This window comes from Procambarus clarkii, chromosome 76 (genome assembly GCF_040958095.1).
Source record: "Procambarus clarkii isolate CNS0578487 chromosome 76, FALCON_Pclarkii_2.0, whole genome shotgun sequence".
NCBI classification, from domain to species: Eukaryota; Metazoa; Arthropoda; class Malacostraca; order Decapoda; family Cambaridae; genus Procambarus; species Procambarus clarkii.
Genome location: NC_091225.1, coordinates 17173046 through 17188004, shown reverse-complemented (window position 1 = coordinate 17188004; position 14959 = coordinate 17173046). Strand labels below are relative to the sequence as shown.

At 39.3% G+C, this 14959-nt stretch overlaps 1 protein-coding gene across 1 annotated transcript; it reads right to left on the bottom strand.

Moving 5' to 3' along the window:
- Positions 1 to 1732: 1732 nt before the first annotated feature.
- On the bottom strand, positions 1733 to 14843 carry LOC138349487 (probable acyl-CoA dehydrogenase 6). The gene is made up of 9 exons (XM_069313641.1): positions 14679 to 14843; positions 14010 to 14229; positions 13787 to 13907; positions 12515 to 12644; positions 11479 to 11753; positions 9814 to 9953; positions 8827 to 9022; positions 7395 to 7522; positions 1733 to 1968 (listed from the first exon to the last, which is right to left on the bottom strand). Exons 2-9 carry the CDS (start codon positions 14175 to 14177, stop codon positions 1837 to 1839), a joined length of 1290 nt encoding a protein of 429 aa, XP_069169742.1. The 5' UTR covers positions 14178 to 14229; positions 14679 to 14843; the 3' UTR covers positions 1733 to 1836.
- Between the last annotated feature and the right edge of the window lie 116 nt (positions 14844 to 14959).

The window sequence follows — 14959 nt, the reverse complement described above, 5'->3', positions numbered from 1 at the left end:
TTTACTTAAAAGAGGGTAATAAGGCAATTTCAAAACCATTTTCTTCTCAGGATTCCAAGGGCGTCTCAGTTTTAGTGTAAAGGATGCCTTTAGCTTTACCGTGTGCTTTTTCAGTGAACCACGAAGGATAATCTAAATCCAAAAACTCTTATGTTAAACTTCTAGGTAAGATGGATCACAGATCCTATAAGCTCTTAAACAAAGTGTACTCACCAGTCTTAATCTATGAGCTTATAGGATCTGTGATCCATCTTACCTAGAAGTTTAACATAAGAGTTTTTGGATTTAGATTATCCTTCGTGGTTCACTGAAAAAGCACACGGTAAAGCTAAAGGCATCCTTTACACTAAAACTGAGACGCCCTTGGAATCCTGAGAAGAAAATGGTTTTGAAATTGCCTTATTACCCTCTTTTAAGTAAACTGACCTGTAATGTAGTGGATACAAAACATAAAGTTTTCAATTAACAAAATACAATTAGGGAAAAGATTAGAATAGAGTAGGGGAGGTTATCTTGAGATAACCTTCCTTGGTTATCTTGGGGAGGATGGAAATCCGGGAGGCATTTATATATTACCTAGTAGAGATTGTAATGGAGTCTATGTGGGGAAAACAGGGCAAAAGCTTGAGATCACAATTGAAGAACATAAGCAAGCATGTAGAATTATGGCTGGTAACAGTGCTGTAACAAACCATAGTTGGGAAAGGATCACAATGTTGATTTTAAGACATGTGAAATAATCTATAAATATAATAATATTAGAACTAGAAGGGTAGTGCAAGGGGTTCAAACAAATACTCTGAATACTTTTGCTGGCAACAAAAGCTGTACTAGGAAAATAATTATGAGTGAATTAAAATTAGATCTCAATAAATGGATGAATGAAAGCGGTCCCATTAGCCGCGTTCCTAGGGTATGGAGAGGATTACGAGGGATAGCCTTCAGATGAACACCTTTATTAATAAAAACTCCAGTTCTCAGAATAGCAGGATTACAGACAGGACACATGACCATAATTCCATAGAAGACATTACCTCAGGTACATCAGAAGTCGGGGATTGAGGTGACGTGGTCAGGCGGTCGAGAAGGATAAGAGGACTGGACCCAGGATAGCAGCCTCATTAGACATTGAGATTAAGGTCTCATCCTAATCACACACTTTCAGACCTTGACACAGCACTCAGGAGAATGTGAAAGACTTGGTGTTACTTCCTTACACAAATAAACAAGTGTGGGTTTTTTAACAAATGTACAGCATCTAAATGTACAAATGAACAAATCCACAAGGGCCGTGACGAGGATTTGAACCTGTGTCCAAGAGCATCCCAGACGCTGCCTTAATCGACTGAGCTACGACATGGTCAAAAGAGTTGAAACCTAAGTTCTACTGAACTTACTCGATCCTGCAGCCTCTCTGAGACACAAACCCAGGGTTTTACACATCTCCTCCATGCACTCGAGCTATGTCAACAGGCCGTTCTTTCTCTTCTCCCTTACTTCATTACACACAGAAATCACAATAACGTGATGCATCAAATGAACAAATCCACAAGGATTGTGTGTAATGAAGTAAGGGCGAAGAGGGAGAACGGCCTGTTGACATAGCTCGAGTGCATGGGGTGGAGATGTATAAAACACTGGTTGTGTCTCGGAGAGGCTGCAGGATCCAGTAAGTTCAGTAGAACTTTGGTTTCAACTATTTTGACCATGTCGTAGCTCAGTCGATTAAGGCAGCATCTGGGATGCTCTTGGACACAGGTTCGAATCCTCGTCACGGCCCTTGTGGATTTGTTCATTTGATGCATCACGTTATTGTGATTTCTGTGCGTACAGCATCTACTTTTTCTCTCTCTTTGGAGGAAGAGGAAGAGTTCCCATAAATTTACAAATAATGTTGAGCATAACTTCATCCGCGCCACCACCAATTGAGAACAAACGCAGATCTCGATACAAACGACTGACCAGCACCTAAAACAGAAACATATATATTCATACATTATCATTACCCCAGTTCCAACGTTTGTCGTGGGAAGCATCATCCCAAAGGAAAAATTGCTCGACCAAACTACACACTAGAAAGTGAAAGGACAACGATGTTTCGGTCCGTCCTGGACCATTCTCAAGTCGATTGTGATGAGGGAAGGAGGCAAAGGCAAGAGAGAGGTGAGGAGAGGAAGAAAAAGCAAGGCCAAAGGTATGAAAGGTAAGGTGTAATAAAGGGGATAGTAATAGGAATAAGAAAGGGATCGTAAGAGAAAACAAGAGAAATTAAGATAAATGGAAGGGTAAGCTTATGTTAGGTCACGTTTGTTAGAAAGTTTAGAGCATTTGAGTATTGTATATACTGTGTAAGGGAAGAGTCAGCAGCAACAAAGCCAGGACTCAATTTCATGTTGGGTATGTTGTGTATCAGAACCGATTCAACAAGACGGCGTCTGTGTAGAGGCAGGAAAGATTATTTTTGGAGGAAGACCAATCAATAGAATGATTAGAATCCCTAACATGACAGAAGAGAGCATTGTTTGTGGCTGCAGACTTGACACTTCTTTTGTGTTCTTTAAGTCTGTCATTAGTATACGGCCAGTTTCACCAAAGTATTGGAGAGGACAAGACGAACAGGAAATGGAGCAGACACCAGCCGCATTAGAAGCAGGAGGAGCAGTGTGAACTAGATTGCTACAAAGTGTGTTAGTTTGTTGCAAGGCGAGCTTTATGTCAAGAGGACGAAAGGTATTAGTAAAAGTTTTGAGCTCAGATTTGAAGGGAAGGCAGAGCACAGTGCTACTAGTGTTGGAAGCAGGTTTAGGATGAAAGAAATTTTGTTTACCTTGAGAGTAGGCATAGTTGATAAAATGCAAAGGGTAACCAAGGCGAGAGAATGACTTGTAGATAAAGGCAATTTCAGAATCAAGAAATTGAGGGTCGCTGATGCTCAGAGTGCGATGGAAGAGAGAGACGAGGACACTTTACTTAACAGAAGGAGGATGGTAGGAAAAGAAGTGAATGTACATGCCACTATGCCTGGGTTTGCGGTAGACAGAGAAAGAGAACCCGGACACAGAGCTGTGAACGTGAACGTCAAGAAAAGGAAGGAGGGAATTTGATTCCCATTCAACTTTGAAATGGATGGAAGGAGCCAGATTGTTAAGAGAGGAGAGGAGAGGAAAGGCTAGAAAAAACTAAGGTCATAAAGCAAAATTGTCGTCAACATAGCGAAGCCAGAGAGAGGGACGAGTATCAATAGAAGGAAGAAGAAGAACAGTTTTGAAATATTCCATGTAGAAATTGGCACAAACAGGGGAGAGAGGGGAACCCATAGTGACACCGAAAGTTTGAGTGTAATATTTACCGTTGAAAGAGAAAGAGTTAGTCAACAGAGTCTAGTGAGTTCAAGGAAAAAATCAGTGGGAAGCCACTGACAGAGGAAGAAGGCCCTCAGTTGCCTTCTGTCTAAGGAAAGAGAGAATGTCATCGAGGGGAACATTAGTGAACAGAGAGTCAACATCAAGACTACGCATCTTTAGAGAAAGACTGCGCTTGCAGCCCTCCTATAAGATGCGTAGTCTTGATGTTGACTCTCTGTTCACTAATGTTCCCCTCGATGACATTCTCTCTTTCCTTAGACAGAAGGCAACTGAGGGCCTTCTTCCTCTGTCAGTGGCTTCCCACTGATTTTTTCCTTGAACTCACTAGACTCTGTTGACTAACTCTTTCTCTTTCAACGGTAAATATTACACTCAAACTTTCGGTGTCACTATGGGTTCCCCTCTCTCCCCTGTTTGTGCCAATTTCTACATGGAATATTTCAAAACTGTTCTTCTTCTTCCTTCTATTGATACTCGTCCCTCTCTCTGGATTCGCTATGTTGACGACAATTTTGCTTTATGACCTTAGTTTTTTCTAGCCTTTCCTCTCCTCTCCTCTCTTAACAATCTGGCTCCTTCCATCCATTTCAAAGTTGAATGGGAATCAAATTCCCTCCTTCCTTTTCTTGACGTTCACGTTCACAGCTCTGTGTCCGGATTCTCTTTCTCTGTCTACCGCAAACCCAGGCATAGTGGCATGTACATTCACTTCTTTTCCTACCATCCCCCTTCTGTTAAGTAAAGTGTCCTCGTCTCTCTCTTCCTCCGCGCTCTGAGCATCAGCGACCCTCAATTTCTTGATTCTGAAATTGCCTTTTTCTACAAGTCATTCTCTCGCCTTGGTTACCCTTTGCATTTTATCAACTATGCCTACTCTCAAGGTAAACAAAATTTCTTTCATCCTAAACCTGCTTCCAACACTAGTAGCACTGTGCTCTGCCTTCCCTTCAAATCTGAGCTCAAAACTTTTACTAATACCTTTCGTCCTCTTGACATAAAGCTCGCCTTGCAACAAACTAACACACTTTGTAGCAATCTAGTTCACACTGCTCCTCCTGCTTCTAATGCGGCTGGTGTCTGCTCCATTTCCTGTTCGTCTTGTCCTCTCCAATACTTTGGTGAAACTGGCCGTATACTAATGACAGACTTAAAGAACACAAAAGAAGTGTCAAGTCTGCAGCCACAAACAATGCTCTCTTCTGTCATGTTAGGGATTCTAATCATTCTATTGATTGGTCTTCCTCCAAAAATAATCTTTCCTGCCTCTACACAGACGCCGTCTTGTTGAATCGGTTCTGATACACAACATACCCAACATGAAATTGAGTCCTGGCTTTGTTGCTGCTGACTCTTCCCTTTCACAGTACTGTATATACTCAAATGTTCTAAACTTCCTAACAAACGTGACCTAACATAAGCTTACCTTTCCATTTATCTTTCTTTCCCATGTTTTCTCTTACAATCCCTTTCTTATTCCTATTATTTCCCCCTTTATTACACCTTACCTTTTATACCTTTTGCCTTGCTTTTTCTTCCTCTAAGATTTCCTCTCCTCACCTCTCTCTTGCCTATTTATTGCTTTCGCCTCCTTCCTTCATCACAATCGACTTGAGAATGGTCCAGGACGGACCGAAACGTCGTCGTCCCTTCACTTTCTAGTGTGTGGCTCAGTCAACATATTTCAGCCACGTTATTGTGATTCCTCATCTGCATATGAAAAATGGCTTAGTAATACGAAGGTATCAATTGTACAAACATTACCCTCCGATGTCTGTGTCCACTAGCCTATACTGTGGGCATTTTGAATGATTTATGTCTTACTGTCAACAGTTCCAGCCCTAGGAAAGCTGAAATTTAATGCCTTTAAGTAGAATTGTAATTTTTATGAGACGGAAAAATGGCAAAAGAAATTGGTTCAAATACATTTCTAGTTTTCATCTACTTTTCTTTAAACTCAATATTTTTTTTTCAACACTTATACAATAATATTTTTATACATATGACCAAACCATACACCAGAAGATGAGGACGTTTCGGTCCGTCCTGGACCATTATCGTCAATTGTGATGGAATCGAGGGCGGCACACCATTAAGGCAAGAATGAGGGGAGAAGCAGGTAATTCCTAGAAGGTAAGAACAAGAAAAAATGGTACAGATGAGAAAGGTGTAAGAATGAAGTGTAGCAAGAATGGGAATGTAAGAATAAGAAATGAGAAAGATAAAAAAAAGTGGGGGTAGGCTTATGTCAGGTCACGTTTGTTAGAAAGGTTAGAGCATTTTAGTATTTAATGTACTGTGAAAGGTAAGAGGCGATAGTAACAAAGCCAGAACTGAGGTTCATGTTGGGTATGTTGAGTACAAGGCTGATTCAACAAGACGGCATCTGTGAAGAGTAGAGGCAGGTAAGATTATTTCAGAAGCTCAATCAATAGAATGATTAGAATCCTTATTATGACAGAAGAGTTAGGGGCTATTCATGCCCATGCCACCCCTTGGATGGCTTAATCTTTATCATTTGACAGAAGAGAGCATTGTTTGTGTCTGCAGACTTGACACTTCTTTTGTGTTCCTTAATTCTGTTATTTAGTGTATGTCCCCAAAGTACTGGAGAGGACAAGACAAATAGGAAATAGAGTAGACACCAGCAGCCAACTGGTGTTGTTAACACCAGTAATAGTAAGAAAATCCACAGGAACTGTGATGATTTGAACCTATGCGCTGGGTGTTCCCAGATGCACACTCTAATACCAAGTTGTGACTTAGTCGTATAGAGTGTGCATCTGGGAACACCCAGCACATAGGTTCAAATCATCACAGCTCCTGTGGATTTTCTTACTATTACTGGTGTTTCCATCACCAGTTGGCTGCTGGTGTCCACTCTATTTCCTATTTGTCTTGTCCTCTCCAGTACTTTGGGGAAACTGGCTGTACACTAAATAACAGAATTAAGGAACACAAAAGAAGTGTTAAGTCTGCAGACACAAACAATGCTCTCTTCTGTCAAATGATAAAGATTAAGCCGTCCAAGGGGTGGCACGGGCACGAATAGCCCCTAACTCTTCTGTCATAATAAGGATTCTAATCATCTTATTGATTGATCTTCTAAAATAATCTTACCTGCTTCTACTCTTCACAGACACCGTCTTGTTGAATCAGCCTTGATACACAACATGAAGCTTAGTCCTGGCTTTGTTGCTGTCGACTCTTCCCTTTCACAGACATACTTAAATGCTCTAACCTTTCTAACAAATGTGACCTGACATAAGCTCTCCCCCCCCCTCTTTTTTTTATCTTTCTTGTCTCTCTCCTCTTATTCTTACTTTCCTATTCTTGCTTCACCCCATTGTTACACCCTTCCCATCTGTACCCTTTTTTCTTGTTCTTACCCTCTAGGAATTACCTGCTCCTTTCCTCACTCTTGCCTTACTTAATTCTGTGCCTTCCTCGATCCCATCACAATCGACCTGATAATGGACCGAAACGTCCTTATGACTCATTGGCTGCGTTTTTTTTTTTTAGAGTACAGTATATGGACAGCACAAACACATGATGTGGCACCATGGGGGGAGGGGAAGGTAGAGAAGCTTAGCAGCACATCTGGCAGAAGATGTGCCTCCAGCTGCCTCTCAAGGTTAGGAATGAAAATATATTTTCATAAGTGAAGACAATTCTCTCCACATTAGCTCTTAGTTCTGATGCTGTCTCCTTTACTTTAAACACAATATTTTTTTTTTTTTAATTGTAATATAAATGGGGTTTTCCACAATAAACTAGTGACAATACAACCCATCCTCCTTAAATGATAGTACAAGACGTGATGGTATGTTCGACCGAATAGCTGCAATAAGTAACACCATTTTAGGAGGATGAGTTGAGAATTGAGAAACCAGCAGCTTTAAAGCCATATGATAAAGAGTAAAGATGATGAGATGCCATGACCATAGCTCACATCCTGTAACTACACTGTAATTACAAACACATGCAATACAGGTAAATACAATATGAAACAATAGTTATAATGCTACAGACCTCATTGGTAAAACCCATGCCTCCCCACATCTGAAGACAAGAATCGGTCACCTCGCGCGCCAGGCGTCCAGCTTTCAATTTACACATGGATGCCACCTTGGTCACATCCTCCCCAGACACATACTGCTCTGGAATAGGAAAGAGGCCAGTCATAGACTTAAGTATAGACCTTGAATGTAATCCTTTATCTAGCAGTTATGAACAATTAGCATCTAAATGATCAAAACTGCAAATGCTGATGTACCATTGCTGAGGACAGGAATTATGGTAGGCTTATCAAGGCTCCCCCTAGAACAATGACTGACCTCAAGAATTCAGCCCATAACAATTGCCAGGTAAATATTTGCTGCAAGGTGAATACAAGCACTAAGTGAATGAAAACATTCCCAAATGTTTGTGTGTTGTCAGGGAAATCAAGCCTGGGATGTATGGGTTGTGGTGCAAGTATGTTGACCACTGAGCCACATAACCCGTTAATATTATTCAGGAAATATTGCTAACAATGTACAAGCAAATCATATACTGTATCAGTAATTAATTTTAATATAAGACCTGTAAACATTGTGATGAAGTTAGAGCCTTACTACAAGCACTAAACTATAATATTCTCTTGTAATTTTAACAGGCACATAACTAAAAGATGACTCGAGCCAAGTATTTACCATGCTCAATCACACAACAATCCATAACTGTAAACCAAACCAGAAAAGTGGTCATTCTACAATTATCAAAAGTTAGAATGCACCAAAATTATTAGAACTAAACACAGTTGCTGAGAATATATATTTTCCCAATTTACAATCGAGGGTCCTGACTAACGTAACAATTGAAGCTGTATACAGAGTTCCAAACACAGATAAACTTTAATTCATCTAACTTCAGATATTTTATAATAGGCAAAAAAAAAAATCCCAAATACTACCAGGAGGTTTTAATACCGACATCTGTTAACAAATAGTCTACACATCACCTGCTTTTTCAAATGAATGACCTCCAGATGATTCAAAAATAGAAACTCCACAGTGAAGAGGGACACCAGCTTTCTGGAGCATGATGCAGACAGGCAGGTGTACCAGGCACAAGGGAAAAAGCCAAAAACACTGAACTCTGACTGGGGAAAGCACCTGACATAGTAAAGCATATGAAGCCATGAATAAAGAACAATCACTAGGTTGAACCCCCCAACCTGTGGTGGTGGCAAAAGCAACCCAACACACACAAGGAGCCAGTATGTTCACACACATGCTTGTGTTGTTTTCACAACACAAGCATGTGTGTGTTTAAGCCAAAAAGTCATTGCTGATCAAAATGTGTCAATATCACCATATTCAGAAAACACTTACAACATATGTACTACCTTGCATTACTACATAAATTCAGATAAAGGAGTTCACACTGTACCACAATTTTTGTACATAGGATTTGCACTAACCTACTGTCCTATAGAGGAGAGACCTCAGACACTCCAATTCAGTCTCCAGCTCAGCCAGGCGGAAATGAAGGTATTGGTTGTTGAGAAGTGGCTGGCCAAACACTATTCTTTCCCGGATGTATTCTATGGTCTCCTGTATGCACATCTCGAGTGGCCTTAAAACTCCAAGTGATAAAGCCAAACGCTCCTGCTGGAACTGGACACACATGTACAATACAGATTAAAATTGTATATTATTCAAGAAATTATGAATTTAATTTATTCAAGAAATTATGAATTTAATTTATTCAACACATTTTGTTAAGTGAAATCATGGAAAACATTACAAATCCAATTTGAAACGTCATGAGAGAAGCAGACTAAATCAGGTAAGTGATAAAAAAATTAAATAAATTGAGCGTTGAACGTAATGAAACACCTCTTTGTGGTGGTCCCTTGGCAAGGTCCCCAACCTATAGTCTAGCACCAGCTAAGCCTTGTGTGTCACATCAGGCTCTGACAAATCACGAATTCCTACCAGGAATCAGGACCAGAATCTGGGCTTTTCACACAAAGGGAAGCAGGGAATCAAATCACCATAACAGAGAGAAAACCACCAGAAAGGTACAGTATTCCGAAACAAGCATGAAAAACATTAGCTCATACTATTAGTACAATTACCAAACAAGCTCATACTATTGTTTACTATTATCAAACAAGATCATGCTGTTATTAACAAAATCAAACAAACTTAAACTGTCATTATAACTAAATCAATAAGCCAAACACTATCATTACCAATAATAAACAATCTCATGCTATTATCACTAACAACCCAGTAGCATTACCACCAACATCAGCAAGCCCCACACTCATTACCAGCAATGTCTACAATATCACACTCATTAGCAGCTTCCACTATTTATCACTCTCATTACACAAGTAAGATCAACAATCAAGCTGCCCTTTTCATTACCAGGAAAGGCAACAAGTCCCAACTGGTAGTACCTGTAGCATCTGGTAGGTGAAACCTTTGCCTTCTTCCCCCACAATATTCTTAGCCGGAACTCGGACATCATCAAAGAATATTTGACCAGTATCAGAGCTACGCATTCCAAGTTTGTCAATCAACTTTGTTAGATGAATTCCTGTAGAAAATATCGCTTAGCATGTTAAATAGCTTGATTTGCCTAGTTGATAAACCAGTAAAATAAGTTTGGTTTGAAGTGATTTATACATGCAGGTACAGCATTGTGAAAGATCTGTGGTTTCTGAAACCTTCATTCATAATCCAAACCTAAACTATCTCTAGTAATATTTCTCAGACTTGGCTGCAAAATGGATTAAATTAGCACACTGACTTTATTATGTCAGATGAATGGTGTGGAAACCCTGCAGTAAGAGATGGTGTACAGAATCTTTAGTGAGGTTTGGGGGTGCTTCATATCTCTCACAAAATCCAAATCTTAATGAAGAATTGTGATAAAAAAAAATAGAGCATTTCATTCTTATCTCAAAGGTTCATCCTCTTAAGAATATTACACACAAGTGAGTTTGATCCTTTTTGTGTGTGTGAAATGCTTGTGAAATGCAGAAGATATCCAACCTATCCTGGATTGGATTATATTTAATCAAGGTTAGATGGGTCATAAACTGGCCACAACACTATATAATACAGGGAGTGTAATGATTAAATGCCAAGTGAAATGATTAGATCTTAATAAGAATGCAGAGGTAAGTCAATGATAATGATTATCATTAATTTATACACATTTTCTGAGAATTACAAAATTGTCATCATTACATCACAATCTGCATATTTATGAACTTTATGTACAATACCTGTACAACAAATCATACAGTTTAGAGTCACAAAAATAAACCAACCAAGCACAATAATTAATACTGTATTCAGAAGGGTCTGATCTCAAGCTCAGAGTAATTAGGTTCCAGTGATGTCATATATAACATAACTGTTAAAGGAAGTTTAATCTTGTCTATCTAGCAAGCACACACATATGTCTGATGCCCTGGAGCCCCCAGCAGACAGCAGCACCACTACACGATGGGCTCTGCCCATGCCCACACTCCCCACATACTAATCTACAATAGTCAACAAAGACACAAGACTGGAAGGGAGGGCCAGGGAGCACCAACACAAACTTGCTCAAAAGGAGCTTTGAACAAGTCCAAAGCATAACTTCTATGCTGCATTATAATGTTGCATTCAAAAGTATAGTATCGATGATAGTAATTTAATACAAAAAAATTATAAATAAGGAAACCTAGATACAAAATAGGTTCTTCCATGATGGATAGCCAGTCAAACAAAAATTAACAGGTTTACCTAATTCACTATAAGTGAATTAATTGAGTGCCTCATCAACCAAGCAGTTATGAAAGAAGGCTGGCCTAAGCCAGACTGAGAGAAGAACTACTGAAATGGTCTACTGTACAAGTAATCTACAGATAATTTGACAAATGGAATGATAGATAACTACATACCGGTAAATATAAATACAACTACTGATATGTGAGGGAAAATAATAGCAAGATACTAGACTTCACACTTGTACAGATAAGATTTTTCAATTTTTAAACAGTTCCAGAAATCTACTAATAGATTGTATCACATACAATAGCAGCAGCTTTATACATTTATCATTGCCTTACCTGGAGTCTTCATGGGAACACAAACAAGTGACTTGTTGAGGTGAGGTGGTCCAGAAGAAGTGTTCACCAACAGACAAATCCAATCAGCCTGCCATGCATTTGTTATCCAAAGTTTCTGACCATTAATGACTAAATCATCTCCTCGGTGCTGTGCTGTTGTCTTCAGACTGGCTACATCAGAGCCAGCACCAGGCTCACTCACACCCAGGCATGCCACAACATCCCCAGAAATACTTGGAGCTAGGAACTCGCCTTTTACGTAGTCACTCCCAAACCTAAAAAGACATTTTCAGCAACTATTAATAATGTATAGCATCATCATGATTGATGCTATTCCTTAAATAAATCAGGCCTTACAGTTATGAAAAGCAGCTTTCTCAGTTGGTCATTTTGTTGTTCCATGTTATACATCTGCTGTGTTATTGGAAAGGATTAAACAGTCGAGTCTAATGATGGACTTTATACATATATCATAATGCATTATCATTTATCATAATCATATTATCTGCGCCACAAAGATGTGATGGGAATATCCCTTAATTCATTTTCTTTCCTTGTTTCAAACATTTATGTGGGTACTGGGATGCTGTCTAATCTTTCTAGTATGAACATTGATGTAAAGCATTCATCAAGTGTTGGCTGCCTTTTTATCAATATAACATGGTTGGTCTCATCTTTTAAGGGTCCTACAAAGTCTTTTGTCTCGGTTTTCCCTTCTTATATTAACATAAATAGACTTTAGATCTTTCTTAATGTTTTGAGTACGTTTTCTTTCATAGTTTCTTTTGGTTGAGTTGATTTTCTGAATAGCTGAATTTAATGCCCTTCCGTATATCTCATAATCTCTGTGATTCCTGGTGGTCTGAAGCTTCCAGAGGTTGTCCTTTGTTAGCTATGATTTTGTTTACTCCTTTTGAAGACAGAAGAGCTGTTAAATATTGCACCCTGCTCAGCAAACTCAAAGCCTGATTTCTGGGCTAGCTCATTTGACTGGTTTTTGGGCAAGGGAGTAGAAGATATGTATGTGAGCACTGACCTGGCCAAGGCAGGAGTAGATATGTCTGTGTGTGCACCAATGCCCAAGGCAACACCTGGAGCACGAATGCCACCAAGAGCCTCTGTGAAAGCTGCTTGATATTTGTAGTTTAAACCAAGGCCACCATATTCTGCAGAAATAATGTAGTGGAATTAAAACATTTAAATTACCTAAAATATGATGATGATTTGACAAATATGATGAGTTTCTTTTTTTTTAATAACTATAACCTGCTTTCACTATATTATTCACCGTTTTCCTCAAAGACAATACCTGTCTCCTAATGAGAGTGACAAATGGGGTGATGATCAAGTATGAATATGTGTAAAGTTTTTTAAATTAGCTTAGCATGGTAAATGGGATAGAAATAATACAGTACTGTACAGTACAGTATATGTTATTGGCAAGGAACAGTGAACATGATTACACATAACTGAAGAAATGTGACCAAAAACAACACATTTACTAAAAGGTAAAAGGAATGTAAAGAAAAGTGACAGAGGAGCAAGGTGCCATGTAAATTAACTGTGAAAAACATGAAGAGGAAGCTGGTGAACCAGCAGCCAGTGAAGGGCAAAAGGAGTTACAGTATCTTCCAATGGTCCCAACAGTGGTGCAAAGGGCAGTACTGGTGAAGCCAGAATAATGCCCAGAGTCAAACTCTGCTTATGGGGAAACCACACAGGCAAAGATTAGGCTCCTGCACAACAATTTGACCAGCTGCCAAGTAATCTTTTGCCAGTGCAACACCAGACGAGAAGCAGAGCCGCAGGAGGCAGAGAAAAGGAAGCCCGACTGGGAATCCCAAACCAGGTCTAACCAAGTCTGAACCTTGGACAAAACTAACTGGGACTTCCTGCAGCTTGCCAGGAACCCAAACTGCTCCAAATCCCAAAACCCAAAGTGGGCCTACTCCGGGGCAACCACTCGAGCGCCAAGCCACAACAACTAAAATGGGAAGTGAAGGCCATTCTGCCCTAGTCATGTCTTTGTGAGAGACAGATTGCCTCAGGGGAACAACTGAATGCTCTTTTCAAAAAGATTTTTGTCTGCTCTCCAAGCCTATATATATGTACACATCAATTATGTATAACTTTGTAAATACTGTATAGATATTTATATTTAGATAGCGTTCTCAACAAAATAGCTTCACAACTTACCTACAGACTTAGTGATGCATAAATAACCAATATGAAAAAGCAACTTCGTAAGTTAACTACAGGCCAAGTAATATCTAGATAACATGCTTGAAGAAACAGGTTTGGAACTTACCCACAGGCTTGGTGATACCAAGATAACCTGCTTGACCGAACAGCTTCAGAATCTTGTGTGCAGGCCAGCGGCCAGCAGCCTCCCACTCGTCCACATGTGGGTTGATCTCTGTATCAATGAGCTGTAGGTAGATAAATAAATTTATAAACACAATAGCCATCTCTGATTATGGGGGAGGCTCCTCTTATGATGGAAGGCTTGTATACAGAGACAGGAAGCTTACTTTTTTAACAGAATTCTGAAGCTCCCGCTGTTCTTCATTGTAAAAATGGCAATTTGTTTTTCCTTGTGCACTGTTGACTGCAGCAGTAGCTAAATTCTTGCAGCCAATTCTTGCTCGGAGCCATGGACCAAGGTTCCAAATGACAGGCACTCTTCCTGGGATGAACATGACTCACTTGTGTGGTACAAATCTTGTGGAAACTGGTTACTCCTTACACTTACTGCAATTATAAATAATGTTCTTTTTACAGGAATTATCTTAATATGATATACAATACAGAACTGTATTAGTGTCTCCAGACTAAGTTATTTGGTGTCTTTCTAAATAATGTTAATAATGTAAAGTACAAATAATAATACATAACATTAACAATTACATATACAGTATTTTATTCATAATCATAAATCAAGATGATATCAAGTCAAGAACAAGAACAAATCAAGAACATATCATCATATATACTGTTTATGATGGGGGGGGGGGGGGCAGGCCTGGCAGCTGAGTGGACAGCGCTCGGGATTCATAGTTCTGAGGTTTTTAAAACATCTTTAAATGTTATGTGGCTATTTATGCTAGATATTATTATAAACATGCATTCACTTGTTAATATCATCAATTAAATTTGTGACAATTTGATCAGAGAAATGTGACAACTAGATCACTGCGTACAGGAGGCTGATATGCCAGCAAACACTCTCTAGGTGACAATATATATTGGGCAAGTCGCTCCAGGCCGCGGAGACGCTAAACCCGATAATCATTTCGAGGTAACCTCCACAATATTGTCGCTTGGACCATCTGCTTCCTATGGTGCCACCTGCCACATATTTTACTTCTAATTTCGTTACAAAATTAGATTATGTCAGTAAAAATAGGTTTGATCATGTTCTGCATTCAGTACCAACATTATAGTGAGTAAATATACCTATATCTTCATTACTTATATAAAG

Coding starts and splice junctions, on each gene's coding strand:
- LOC138349487 (XM_069313641.1), bottom strand. CDS start 14,177: ATGTTCATCCCAGGAAGAGTGCCTGTCATTTGGAACCTTGGTCCATGG. Junction 11,754..12,514: donor TCTACTCCTGCCTTGGCCAG/GTCAGTGCTCAC, acceptor ATGTCTTTTTAG/GTTTGGGAGTGACTACGTAA. Junction 1,969..7,394: donor GCATGGGTTTTACCAATGAG/GTCTGTAGCATT, acceptor TTTCTGTTTTAG/GTGCTGGTCAGTCGTTTGTA.